The 14485-nt window shown below is 38.3% G+C and overlaps 1 protein-coding gene across 1 annotated transcript in view; it reads right to left on the bottom strand.

The window, feature by feature from the left end:
- Positions 1–1053: 1053 nt before the first annotated feature.
- The window catches only part of BRWD1 (bromodomain and WD repeat domain containing 1), a 53349-nt gene continuing 39917 nt past the window's right edge, over positions 1054–14485 (bottom strand). The window contains exons 37-41 of the mRNA XM_054068997.1: positions 14294–14463; positions 12412–12647; positions 11119–11304; positions 8787–9761; positions 1054–4407 (exon numbers count right to left, since the gene is read on the bottom strand). Coding sequence (XP_053924972.1) covers positions 3263–4407; positions 8787–9761; positions 11119–11304; positions 12412–12647; positions 14294–14463 — 2712 coding nt within the window. The 3' untranslated portion in view covers positions 1054–3262. The remainder of the gene's footprint in view (positions 4408–8786; positions 9762–11118; positions 11305–12411; positions 12648–14293; positions 14464–14485) is intronic.

The following is a 14485-nucleotide window of genomic DNA, read 5'->3' as shown; positions in this document are numbered from 1 at the left end:
TTTCACCTCTGCATCTGTGAGCTTTTCTGCCTCATTTAGAACAGGGGCACCCCAAGCAGCACACCCCTGCCTGCGGTGCTGTGGGGACCACACAGCATGTGGGCATTCAGGGGCAGTACCCCAAACACAGCCAGGTGTGCAAATAAAGAGTACAGCCACAGTGTAGGTTGATGACGAGCTTTACTTTGGTCCACCTCTACGTGTTAAGCAGAGAAGTCTCTAGAATGACGAGGTTCAACAAGGCCAAGTGCAAGTTCCCACACCTGGGTCGGGGCAATCTGCAGTTTCAATACAGGATGGAGGACTGTGATTGAGAGCAGCCCTGCAGAGAAGGATTTTGGGGTGCTTATTAATGAGCTCAGCAAGGGGTGGCATTGTGTACTCTCTGTGCTCTCATGAGACCACACCTGGAGTCCCATGTCCAGTCTGGAATCCCCAACATAAGCAGGATATGGAACCATTGGAACAGGTCCAGAGGAGGCTATGAAGATGATCCAAGGGCTGGAGCACCTTAGCATGCTAAGAGGACAGGCTGGGAGAGTTGGGGGTTGTTCAGCCTGGAGAAGGCTCCAGGGAGACCTTATAGCAACCTTCCAGTTCCTTAAGCTTCTGTCCCGCAGTGTCAGTATTTTCATCTGTCCATGCTGCCTCTGAGCCTACTCACCATCCCAGACTGAAGTCCCACTTTAAAACAAACAAAACACCACACCTCCAAAAAAACCCCAACTCACCCAGCTTACAAATGGACTGTACTAAGCAGCTTTAAATAAAAAAAGCTATGTTTACAGGTCTACTACATGCCTTCACTTCCCCAGGTACAGCTAGACCAAAGAATGCTCACTGATTAAAACTAGCAGGAAGGTGGAAGAATGGCTTTTGGCAAGGCTTAAGAGAGCCAGTTCTGGCAAGAGTAGGCATGCTCATTTAAATAAAAAAATAAAATTCAAACTCTCAGAGGGTGAAAGAGTAGAAATCCCTTTCCAGTTTAATCATTTACCTTCCTACTGGCTCTTTAGAACCTGTTTCAATGTATAAAATCCAGAAATATAAAGCAGCATTTTCTTTGCTTTAGAAATTGTTGCAGTCCCCAGGCCAGTAAACTCCTCTTGGATCTATAAACAGAGAGGCCAGAACCTTCTCCCAGCTTTCAGGGATCACCATGAACATGCAGGGCATGAGTGCCTTATGACAGAGAATACAGCATCTGCGAAAGGGCAAGAAAGAAAATCTCCAAGCCTGGATGAGAAATACAAGCCTGCCGGCCCAATTTTAGCTGTTTAAACTTAAAAAAAACTCTGACATTCACTCCAGGTCTATGACACAAATATTTATTCCTATACTGGAGTTTGTACTCCATAAAACATTGATCGTAAGCAGCTGCTGAACAATGCATTCCGTTTATGGATAATATATAAAAATACCAGTTGACTTACTTTCTTTTAACAAAGTTAAGACACACAGCCAACTCCAAGTTTCATCACTAAACACAACTGTGTTCATATTTTAGAAACCAACTTAAAAGAATTCAGGTATTTTGAATTTACAAAATTATACTGCATTGTATATGGGGACTACAATCCAAATAAAATTCCTGGGGCAAGAAATATATAAATGAGGTTATTCTTTACTTCACGTAGAAGTTTTAAGGGGGAAAAAAAAAAAAGGCATTTTGCTATACTGAGATAACAATTCTAGATTCCAAAATAATGCAATGCTAAATACACCTTTTGGCAAATGTCAGCAGTGTCACTGGAGAAGTGCTTCCCACTGACCACTGGTAGCAGCATGTGGGACTCCCTTTTCCATTACGTCACTTCTATTTGTACAAGCAGTTCTGGCATTAATGACTGCAGTTATGCAGCTGCACCAACTTCCCCTCTCATCCCCAAACCCTTCCAGACAAGAACTACCAGTCCAATCCTTCTTGAAAACTAATCTGGAAACTTGCTATTTCAGTTAAAATGAGCTGGGTTAGGATAAATCTAATATTCTAACTTATCTCCTATCAAACAATGAGATCGGGGATCACGGAATCTTACTAAGTTTGAGAAAAGCAGCCTGCAGAGCAGAGGGAGGAAACCTACAGTAGAGAGTAGGGAAGGAGTGGAGATCACCACCGAAGGCAGCGATCGTGGAGCTTCCACCAGCACAGCTCTGGGAAAAGGAAGGCAAGAGTTCAGCGGTGCTATACGTTCTCATAATTGATACATGGCCAACCAAGAATTCACATTTTTCCTGGAGAAGTTTTCTCCTATCTTTTATGCAAGAATTATTTTTAGGGAACAACAGCCACCTCAAACATTTTGAAAATAAGAGATGCACTGCAATAATGAGAAACTGATAAGGTTTAATCAACGATAAGTCTATAGAGTACTTAAGTTTAAATATGGAAGAACAGAAGAAAAAAGATCTGGAATGTAAGAATCCTGCGTCTCAAGCTTTTCACGCATAAAGAAAACAGAACAAGTGTTTTGGGTTTTTTTCTATTTTATAAAGAAAACACACAAACCCCCTTAGGCCCAAGAGTTCACCTGCATTTCATATTCCTAAGTTTACAGTATAGAAGTCACATTAATGATGATAGTACTACCTGTCAGCATAAACCCTCTCTTCACCAGCACCAATTCAACTTTTTTAATTGGCAAATATGCTTTTTCACTGGTAACTGGGTTCTAGTTGCATGTTATCAATAATGGAAGTACAGAACATTTAACATCTGTACTAATACAAGTTGTAAAGTTATTAACCTAGTGACCATTCCATTACTCTATTGATGCAATGCTAGCATCCACCAGATTTTTATAGTGTATAGAATTATTTATAAGCCTGTTACTATCGTATATGATTTCATACAGCTTTAGAGATGTTTGAAATCTGTTCTTGAATGTTGTATGACCTAGGTAGTATTCCATTGCAGCACCCATAACAATAATACTCAACATACTGCTATTAGCCTGTTGCGCAGTGTTTTAACGTTTTTTTAACTCTTGTTATATGTAATAAAATACCAGTAAAGACAAAAATTTGCCCCTATAATGAGGCACATTTTGGCATCTGTGCTAAATGCTGCTACATGGGCAGGCAAGTGCAAGTCAAAATATGAAAAGGAGAAATTCATCATCTAATCACATTCATAACTTTTTCATAGAAAAATATAAATATATTCCCTGAAATGTAGGACAAAGAAGAGCCAGCATCCATCATGAGTTCTAGTGCTATTACCATAAAAAAAAAAAAAAGTGGGCTGGCTTTTCTTTTTAAGTTACGTTTCACAATCTACATAATCTAAACCTCTGTCATCGTCATCTTCATCACAATTGTCGTATCTCACAGTCCGTTTACCGCCATTACGAGTTCTTATCTTAGAACGTCGATTAGCTCTTCTGTATTTGATGTAATCCAAATCTTCAGAGTCATTTTCTTGATTAGGTTTCCAACGTTTCCTCCGCTGGGGTCTTCTGGAGGGCTTAGGTGAGTTGGAATTAGTAATTTCTTTTTGAACAATTTCCAATTTCCTTTTCCTCTTTCTTGTTTCTGTGGCATCACTACAGATACTATTATCAGTTCCAGAGTCTGAGCCAGAACAACAATTGAAACTGACTTTAGAGCTCCCTGCAGTCCCAGGTGCTTCTAGATTCTCAGATACTGCATTTTTTTCATCTTTCTTCCCCTCTGTTTCAGATTGCGTTGTTTCTTTCAAGTTATCCAATAATTTTGATCTTTTGGAAGGAGCTCTAGATTTTTTCTTTGATACTTCTTTGATACTTTTAGTTTTGTGTTTAGTTAAGTCAGAATCTACCTCCTCTTCAGAGTTGCTCATACGATGGTTGTGGGCTGAAGTTGACTGACTAGAACTTTCCCAGTTTCCCCCATTTTCCATCTTGTGGTTTGTGGAATTTTCCTCTGAAGAGCCATAACTGAGATTAAGAGCTACAGCGCAGACTGTTGTGTGTGCCTGCTTGTTATCATCACTCTGCTTTTCAGTCACTTTTATCTCTGTATCAGAGTCTGTTTTTTCATTCTCAGACTCACTAATGTATTTTCTTTTAGGAGCAGAAGACTCGGGGCAAGAAAATTTTTTTCTGCCAGAAAGCTGTTCTTTCTCATTTTCAGACTTCAAGCAAGCATCTGTCTCCGAGCTGCCCATCAGTTTCTTCCTGGATGCTGCAGACACGTTGCCATGAAGCTGCCTTCTGTTCTTTTTCACTCTGCGAACACTTTCCGAGCTTGATATTTCTTCCTTTGTATCACTCATTATTTTAATCTTATTAGCTGCCAAAGCAGCACATCTGCGTGGACTTTTCTTCTCAGTTACATTAGACAGCTTTATGTGTTTCTTGTAGTTAATGACACAGGTCCGGCTCCTGAGCACTTTTGCACTTTGTCCAGTCTCCTCAGATTTTGATTCTACAAAATAAACATTTAAAAGCTTTTATTAACTTATAGTCCTGAAATCATCAGTTTATTAAGCACAAACATTACCACCTTTAATAAAATACACAAAACCAGTTTCTTAAAAAAAAATACAACTTCTCTGTGCTATTTACATTAAGCCTTTACTAGAAGTACAGTCAGATGTGAACGATGCTATGAAAATCAATGATTTAAGCTTTTATCTTCTAAATAAAACAGAATTACTCAAAGGTTATCAATAATAATTAAAAGCAGAAATTCTTGAAGTAAATGTATTAATACACAGACTTCATAAATAAAATATAAAGTTTTGTTATTTTAGCAGAAACATGTTTTGCAAGGTTAGTTTTCCCAAGACTGCTGTCCATTTCATATTTCTTCGTAGCTGTTACTAATTTTGAGTGCAAATGATAAAACATGTTCCATTAAAGCCCCTACATAATATTAGCCTGCTATCTCCTGATTAAGCCAGAACAAAACTGATTTAACTCATTAGTTTTGATGAGTCTCTACCCGTACTCAGCAAAGAGAGGGTAAAAATCAGGCAGCTGCTGCATATTTGCAAAGCACTAGGCAATTAAACATTTTTTCAAGAAGAAGTTTAGGGAAACAAGAGGAGTTGATTACGGAGCATATGCTCTCTCACCTTCCTTTACAGAGGGATAAAACAAACTTGTCTTTTTAGCTTTGTTTCAACAGCCTGAACTCCTAACGGCCAAATGTCTTCTGAGAAGGACAGCCACCCAGACACGGGAACACTAGCCTAAGACTTAAAACCAATCAATGTTCAGTTCCTTGCTCCTTCTGTCCAGCTGAGCCAGAAGCATTAACACGCCAAGTTATTTGTACGCTCTTGTCCCCCAATTTCTCACTTGTTAGGCAAGGATAGGACAACATTTTCCTTAAATTTTGACAAGAATAAACAGTATGAAGATATATTATAGAAAACTAAAAAAAAATTTTTGGGACAGAAATTGAAATGTCCAGCTTCAGTACCAATTATAAAAATTTCTTCAGATACCAAATCTGGTCATTGTTTCAATGTAAATCCTTTCACGTACTACTCAAATATATTCCTATTTTGACTTTTCGGAAGGATAATTAATTCACTGTCTTCTTTTAACAGTTTCCAGAAATAATACATTGATACTACTACTATTATTATTAGTCCTGTGCGATTTCATGGCCAAAACATAACACACTTCTGCTGAATACTGCATAATGCTGTATAAAAGGTGAACTAATTCACAAATTAAGAAAAAAAAAATCATAATCTAAAGCTTAAATTATACATTGTCCTCCAATACTATCAAGTAGACAAGTATGCAACATACAGCTGCTGCCCACAGCTGTTATGAGGTAAACCTGAAATAGGCAGGAAAACAAACCAGTAAACTACAACTGAAACAGGAAAAAAGTAAATGCGAAGATACATTCTAACATATTAGCGAGGGGAAACAACAGCACACAAGTTACTGGCACAAAGAGACATTTTGACCAGTTTGTAAGTGTGGAAATGTATAACCCAGCCCTAGGATTAAGATTCCTGGAGTTCAATAGCCAACTACAGAACTCAGCAGTTCTTTATTGCTGCTCCTCGGGTCCACCTGGCATCCTATTATATTGCTAATGTTAAACATTAAGAAACATTTTCAGTATGTTTAGCAGCTATAAATACTAAATATCTTTTTAGTACAAAAGAAAGGTATTTTTTTGTGGAAAAATGTCAGGACATACCCATCTTAAGAGAAAACATTTTTTTTCTCAAGATTCTTAAGCCACTGCATTATAACCTGTAACAAACATGCTACCCAAGAGGGCACAAAAATGTGAAACAAGAAACTTACAAGGCTGTTAAAAATTTAATCAGTCTGGAAGACAAAAATATATATGCTGTCAAAAATATTCCTCTTTCCCACCTTATTTTTTGGCAAGGCAACATTTAGTTGACACTGAACACTGGAAAGGAAACAGCCTGGACATAGTAAGGTTTTACTCTGTTATAATGTGTTTAAGGAACGGGTGAATAAGGTTCTGAGGGGTATGGTTTAGGGATTGTTAGGAATGGTTGGACTCCATGATCCAGTGGGTCCTTTCCAACCTAGTGATTCTATGATTCTATTCTATGATTCTAATGTAGCAATGAAGATGGCACTTTCTTTTTTCAATTGTCAAATTAAGTGATGTAGGAAGTAACTGAAAACACTGACAGGAATTTTTGCTCCGAAACATGACAGTCTTCAACTCTAATCAAGTACTATGTGAGCTAGAAAAGTTTAATTTTATTCTATATGCTTGGTATGGAAATGAACCAACCAACCTCCATGAGCTTGAGTACCATTTTTTCTTTCGTTCCCTTAAAGCCTTTTGGTAACTACTTGCAGATCACTAAATTCATTTGTAAACCCACGCGTTAAGGCTAAACAATGCAGACTGCTTTGTTTGAAAGAGGAAGGTGAGGAAGACAACTGAGAAAGATTAGTCTTTGCACCACAACAATAAAACAAAAGCTGTGTAATGAAGCCTTGAAAATAAAAAGAAATGCTATATTAAAGTGTGTGCAACAGTTGATAAAATACAATCCTGTACATTGAAAATATTAATTTTCCTTTTTAGGATAACTGCAAGTCATGTGAGTTCTCAAAGCCTGAAAAAAATACACCTCACTCACTGTAAAGCATACTGATAACTTGCACTTGAGGAAAGCTAGGTAAAGAAAAATCTAATAATCTAACGGCATCTGTTGCTACTTGTGGGTATTCTCTCAAGTCTTTAAAGACTGCTTAAGATCTTCCACAACTTTTTTTTTTGGTAAAGAGATACCCAAACCCCTAAACACAGTTAAAATGCCTAAAGACTTTTTAGAGGTTCATAACCTGGTATCTGCGATTCAGTGACAGGTTTGGAGGGATTAGACCAAACGCCAATCTCTGAACAGTCTTTTGAATTCTAAGCGAGGACCGATCCCCTAACAACACAAAGACACATAATGAACAAAAGCTGTTTTAATAACTCTCCACATCATTGTGATAAACTTAAAACAGCCCAAATCCAAATCTCCAAATCATACTGTCTCAGCCTGCACACATGTGTTTGAGTAACAGACAAAATTACAGGGAAAAAACCCAAACCTAAAAAGCAAATAACTAAACTTCTTTGAAACAAGCGGAATGGTAAACCTTGCTTCTGCAGCTGTCTGGCATTTCTGCTCTTCAGCTGGCTGTTGTTAAGTGCTTTACAGACAGCTTCTCATATAATCTTTTACCAGTATGCTAATATGGTTACAGCAGTGACATGATGCTTTAAATTAGATAGAACATTGCTTAGGCACCCATGAGCCTATGAAACTTAAGCAAGCAAGGAATAGGAGGGTTACTGCTGTATCGTTAACAGCACCCACCATACACCCTGCATGTTAAATCTGGGAAAAGCCAGACATGCAGCAGAACATTACCTAATGTTCTGGATTCAAGTCCCTTGCTGTCTTAAGGACATTACACATCACTGACAGTATAAAACCCAAAAGCTAAAATCAAACTACAGGTTCCAGTGTACAAAAGGCAAGTAAGAATAATGAAAACACCTTTCAATCAAATTCATTTTGAAAGACCAAGTAAATAGAAAGTTGATTCAACTGAAAGCAATTGTTAGAAGCCTGCTTTAGCAGAAGAAAATAACAGAAAATTTTGATAATCTAAAATAAGAACCATTACTTTAAGCACAAACCCAAGGTAACAGCACTACAAACCTGATGATTTTCATTAATGAAATTCTCAAAACAAGGAGCAAGCCAAAGAAAGAAGGTACTTCTTCTGAGATTTTCTGCTACCTTGTACTGTATTCCACAGAACTCATTCACAGCATCCTCTAGAATATTGCTTAGTTTTGTGCCAACAACCTGAAAGCCAGTGTTTCTCAAATTTAACTACCACAACACATGTGCAAACCAATATACCTCAGAATAGGTACTTTCACATTAGTTCCTATATCTGCTACATAGACAAACAAGTGCAAGTTAAATATGGAAAGAACAATCATCATTTAGTGACTTTTCAGAGAGAAACATACTGCCAGAATTGCACAACATCCAGCATTTAAGTCTGAATTCTATCTACCACAGAACTACACCAAACACTTTTGTCTCAGTGATGTGTTCGGTAACCTCCTAGCTCCAGATCTGTCCAGACTTCTAGACACTGTTGTCGTCATCATCATCCCTTACAGTTCTCCTTCCCCCATTTATAGTTATTTAAGAACAACAAGGAGCACTATTCCACTTCGCATAGTCCACACCCTCCCAGTCATTAATCTTGGGTTGCCTCCTTCATCTAATCAGTATTAAGAGTTAAATGCATTAACTTCAAATATTTTACCTTTTCTAATGATTTTTGGTCTTCCTTTTCTCTTCCTCTTTTTTATTTTCAAAGAAGTTTCACAATAATTACTGTTGTTGGAATCTGTCTCAGATTCAGAATTAGAATGACTGAAGCTGGTACCGGCTCCAGATTTTGAACTCCCTGCGATTGTAGTTGGCAACAAGCTCTCCGAGACAAAACCGCCATCCTGTCTGTCTTCCGTTCCAGATTCTGCTGTGTCTTCTAAATCACTCAGGACTTTTGCTTTTTTTAAAGGAGCAATAAGCTGCAGACCAGTTGCTTTTCTGCCATCCCATCTATCTGATCCAGAATCCGCTTCATCCTCAGAGTTGCTCACCACAGGCTTATTATGCGCAGATGTTGACTGATCAGAAACTTTTGGACTGCTTCCATGCTCTGAATTACGGCTTTTGCAGTCATCCTCTGAAAACTCTAGGGTGGGACTTCTCATTTTGGGAGATATAGAAAGGGCCGTCCCACGCAACGGTTTGATACCATTGCTTTGCCAGTTTTTCTGCTTCATCTGTGCATCTGTCTCAGAATCTGAAGTTCCATTTTCCGATTCACTAACAAACCTTCTTCGTACAGCAGATGAACCAGGTTGAGAAAGACTTCTCCTTTTGGTAAGCTGCTCTTTTATTTCTTTTTCACTTTCAGATTTTAAACCTACATCATCCTCAGACCCCTCCAGTAACATTCGCCTGGCTGCAGCTGAGGCATTTCGGTGAGGCAGTTTTCTATTCTTGCATCCGATGCCAATACTTTCTGAGCTTGAAACCTCTTCCTCCACATCACTCATTAGCCTTAGCTTATTAGCAGCCACAGCAGCACTTCTGCGTGGAGTTTTTCGATGTCTACCGGTGCTATTACTGAGTGATGCAGATGTTGCCACTGACGTATTTTCAGAGTCACTTCCATATAACTTTTTCCTGACAGTTTTTCTTGTATTCCCGTTCTCCTGAAGAAGTGTTCCTGTAAAGGAAAGGTGAGATTAATATCTTAAATATAAAAATAGCAGCTCCTTAAATCTTGCCAAATCCGTAACAGCTTCAGCCCACGGGCATTACAAATTAAATAAAGACGTAGAGAATTGTAGAATGATTTGGGTTGGAAGGGACCTTTAAAACCCATCCAGTTCCAACCCCCTGCCATGGGCAGGGGCACCTCCCACTAGATCAGGCTGCCCAAGGCCCCATCCAACCCAGCCTTGAACACCTCCAGGGATGAAGCATCCACAGCTTCCCTGGGCAACCTGTGCCAGTGCCTCACCATCCTCATCGTGAAGAAATTCCTCCTTATGTCTAGTCTAAACCTGCCCCTCTCCAGTTTATAGCCATTGCCCCTAATCCTATCACTAAAACCACTTGTAAACAGTCCCTCCCCGGCTTTCTTGGAGGCCTCCTTTGGGTACTGAAAGGACACTATAAGGTCTCCTCAGAGCCTTCTCTTCCCCAGGCTGAACAAGCCCAACTCTCTCAGCCTATCCTCCTATGGGAGGTGCTCCAGCCCTCCCATCATCTTCGTAGCCCTCCTCTGGGCCCGTTCCAACACTTCCATATCCTCATTCTGCTGGGGATTCCAGAACTGGGCACAGTACTCCAGATGAGGTCTCACAAGACAGGAATAGAGGGGCCGAATCACCTCCCTCGCCCTGCTGGCCACGCTTCTTCTGATGCAGCCCAGGATACAGTTGGCCTTCTGGGCTGTGAGCACACATCGCTGGCTCACGTCAAGTTTCTCATCAACCAGCACCCCCAAGTCCTTCTCTGCAGGGCTGCTCTGAGTCACATCATCCCCCATCCCGTATTGAAATCGAGATTGCTGCGACCCGGGTGCAGGACCTTGCACTTGGCCTTGTTGAACCTCATGAGGTTCGCACAGGCCCACTTCTACAGCCTGTCTGGTTCCCTCTGGATTACATCCCACCCTTCCAGTGTGTGATAGTTATGATATGTGCTTTTGTTGTCTGCCAAGAGAAATTTAACTACGTCACAAATTTTGGATTCATTCTTGTTTTATGGAAATTAGAACTTCTTTATGAATTTTTGCTTTTACTTTAAGATACAAAATATCACAAGTCATTCCCTCTCATCAGGCTCTTAGTTTCTGCCCTCCTTCCCTAAGTACTGGAAAAAAAAAAATCTTTGAAAGCTGAGTGTAGCATCTTGAGAGCTTCAGAACTACCATCAATCAGTTACTTATCTAACATACACAACAACTTAAAAAATACTAATTACATTACAATAATAATTACATATACATTGTAATAATTACTATATATACACACTTGTGTTATTTGCCATTCACAAGAAAACTACTCAAATCTTACCTATTTGTTTTCTCTGAGCAGCTTGGTTTCTAGTTAACCTACGATTACTGTTCTTTCTTCTACGTACACCATTGTGTAGTGGAGGTGATACAAGAGCCACAGAGCTTTCTTTGCTGTCTTCCGAGCTACTCATAGAGGATGAAGATGAAGCAGATGAAGAAACTAAAGAACCTTCTATTTCACTTTCTGTTAAAAAAAATAATAGTTATCTATTAGAATTCTAAACATACAGTTGGCTTCCAGTTAAGAGCTACACTTTGCAGGTCCAAGAAATCAAGATTTCCCCATTATCTTATCATACGCTATCATGCCTTAATGTTTTATGTAACTTAAATTGATAGCTTTACAAAGTATACCACTCCAGTGTTCAATGATGGAAAACTTCTTTAACCTGTATTTAAGTAAAATAAAACAGCTGTTTCCAAATAAAAGAATTCAGAGAAAAGGACGTTAAAAAACAACAAACCACATTCTGGCATATTCTCTTTTACTAGGACTTGCATTCTTATTCTTTCAAAGAAGCTGAATTTTTGTGAAGGTGAGCTGCGGGGAAGAAGGAAAAGACAGGAAGGTTTTTATCCCTCAGGGAACTTCTATCATTTGCTAATTTTGGAGGACAATTTTTACACAACATGTATGAGTGTATAACCCGTATTTTATATACTACCATTTATCAACTACATTGTATTTTCGTCTCAAATAAGAGGCATCAATTCACAATAGCTGCCTGAAATGAAGAAATTCTATTCTTCTATATGGTACAACTTATGAGCATCAAGTAACCACGTAGTTAGCACGTCAACTTTTTCTTACCATCCATCTTACTCAATTCAGCTTTGTTGTGAATTCCCATATCAAAGCTGCAAAGAAATACAATCCACTCGATGGGATAACCAGTTTGCAGTCTGACAGCTCTGCCACTAAACAGCACATTGTCCTACTGACAGATTTCCACTTAGGTGCAAGCTTTCTAATCAATGAAAGTTAAGTAAACTTACTTCATTCTATGGCATTTTAAAGCGGAAATGTCTGTTTAGTATACTGACAACATTCAGTAATGTAGTAAGTGTCCAAAATTCATTAAATTACACAAACTCCTGTACTACACAGGACCCAAACTGCATAAAAGTCTTGTCTAAAAAAATTCATGTTAATAAAGTAAACCTTGTTCAACAATTTAAATGTAATTGCAAATTACGACAATTAGAAAGGAAAGGAAAGGAAACATTAATAGACAATTTGTAGATAAGACCAAGACAAAAATCCTCATCTGAGACTGATCCCATTTCTGACCTGATGATAATGCAGAACAATTTGTTAGTGTTGTGGATCTAGCTTTTCCATTCCTTTCAAAGGATGCCAGGCATGCAGAATCGGAGGATTCACCAGAGGAACTACGGTTGTAATTGCTAGCATTCGTTTTATGGCTTGCAACACAGGTGGCTCTGCTTGAGGTAGGTTGAATAAAAGAATCTTCCTGCTCGGATTCAATTTTTGCCTGAGACTTCAATGGTTTCTGCTTCAAATTTCTAGTGAAAGGGAAAAGTAAAAGCAACAAAGGATGTAAAACTTGGAGAAATAATGGCAATTATGTATTTTAACAATAATTCTCTCTGAAAGCTTAACTAGCTGCCATACCATTTCAGTTTTACGGAAATTACATTTATGAGATAACATGGTGTGGGACAACTTTAACTGACGATAATAAACATGAAATACTTTAATGAAAGTAATAGTTTACACTCCTAGTGCATTTATACAAGAGTAGACATTCTCTGCTCTGAGAAACAAAGAAGTTGGTATTGAATGTCTTCTAGACAGCAATCTCCTCTTATTGTTTACCACAAGACTGCAAAAGCAGCTTCAATTTCTGTTGAATTCCCAGTCTCTTGTTAATTGCACCTAAGCCTCAAAAGTATGGCCTATGCATGCTAACATTATTCCACAATAAACTGAGTTCCAAAAGATATAGCCATATTGTTACGGAAAGTCTACTAAATCATAATGCATGTTTGTAGAGAAACTCACTGATTCATTTTGTCCTTACTATACAAGCTGGAGTGCAACACAGTCCTGGTAAGTAACTTCTTTTCACATTTAGAACAACTATTTTTTCAGTTGCTTCCTTACAGTCACAGTTTTTCAGGTATTTGTCTAGGTGCACAAGATACATATTATATGCTCTTTTTGCTATCCAAACACTCTTCCAGTCCCAAATCTCAAACCTGAGCACCACTGACTTGTGAACAAGTCACATATAATTCTTCAGACACGAGCGTAAGTGTTGTTTCAAATGAAAATCTCTGCCTATCCTGACGTGCGTTTCTTTATTTCTCTACGAAGAAAGGAGAAATTAAGGAACACACCAGGTAAAGCTTAAAGCTCACTGCCAGCTATGCCTGTAGCGTAATCCAGCATGCCTGCATAACAGAATATGAAAATGTAGAAGCAATACACTGAAATGTTGAGAGAAGAAAGCCAAATATGACACACAATAAATGTATTCTTAGAGGCATTTCTTCTTAAAACTCTTATTGCTACCTTTTCACTGCCTGAGGAGAAAGGCTGGAAAGCAGCAGAAAGGTACCACCTCAGTTTCAATGATTTACCATGTTTAGTTTTTGTATTTTGCCTTACTTCACTTCAAAATTCAGAATGCACAAATTAATAATGTAAACCATCAGTTGTGTCAGAAGCTTTCTTTCCTTCAATAGAGAAAAGGCACATCTAGCTACCAACAGAATGCTACAGTATGTGAAAAACCCTATAAACGCCACAGGACTGACTTTCTTCTGGATGTGACAAACCAGGTAATATATGCAACTTTGTAATCTTTGTAATATATATACCAAGTAAATCTTTGTATCATTCCTCCTTGTTCCAGCCAGATTAAATATTGATTTCCAGACTGGAATATTTTTAAAAACAAAAGGAAATATCCCAACCTTTTCTACTCTTTAGTCCCTTTGCTGTTCATAGCTAGTTGTATACTACAAAAACAAGAGGGTTTTTTGCATGTCTTTCCTACTGCAAGAGAAGTAATTACAAATAGTCTCATTTGAGCTAGTTAGCCATTTAATAAAATAATTGTTCTCTTCTTCATAGACTAAATATGACAGTCAATATGAATATTACTCAGCTGTGATGTATCTCTACATATTCATAAGTTAGTTACCTGACCATTTTGGTAGGTTGCTGCACTGAGCTTTGATTGTGCAATCTCCTAGTATACCTCTTGTTTCTTCGTAGTTTTTCATTCTGTTTCTGACCATTTTTGAAGTCTGAAACAATTCTTCTTATCTTCTCTTCAAATAGTGCTGACAATCTTAAGGTCATACTATAAATCTGAGTAAGGAAGCAGATTATA

The sequence above is a fragment of the Cuculus canorus genome, chromosome 1, assembly GCF_017976375.1.
Source record: "Cuculus canorus isolate bCucCan1 chromosome 1, bCucCan1.pri, whole genome shotgun sequence".
Taxonomy (NCBI): domain Eukaryota; kingdom Metazoa; phylum Chordata; class Aves; order Cuculiformes; family Cuculidae; genus Cuculus; species Cuculus canorus.
This window is presented reverse-complemented; position numbering and strand designations above follow the sequence as displayed.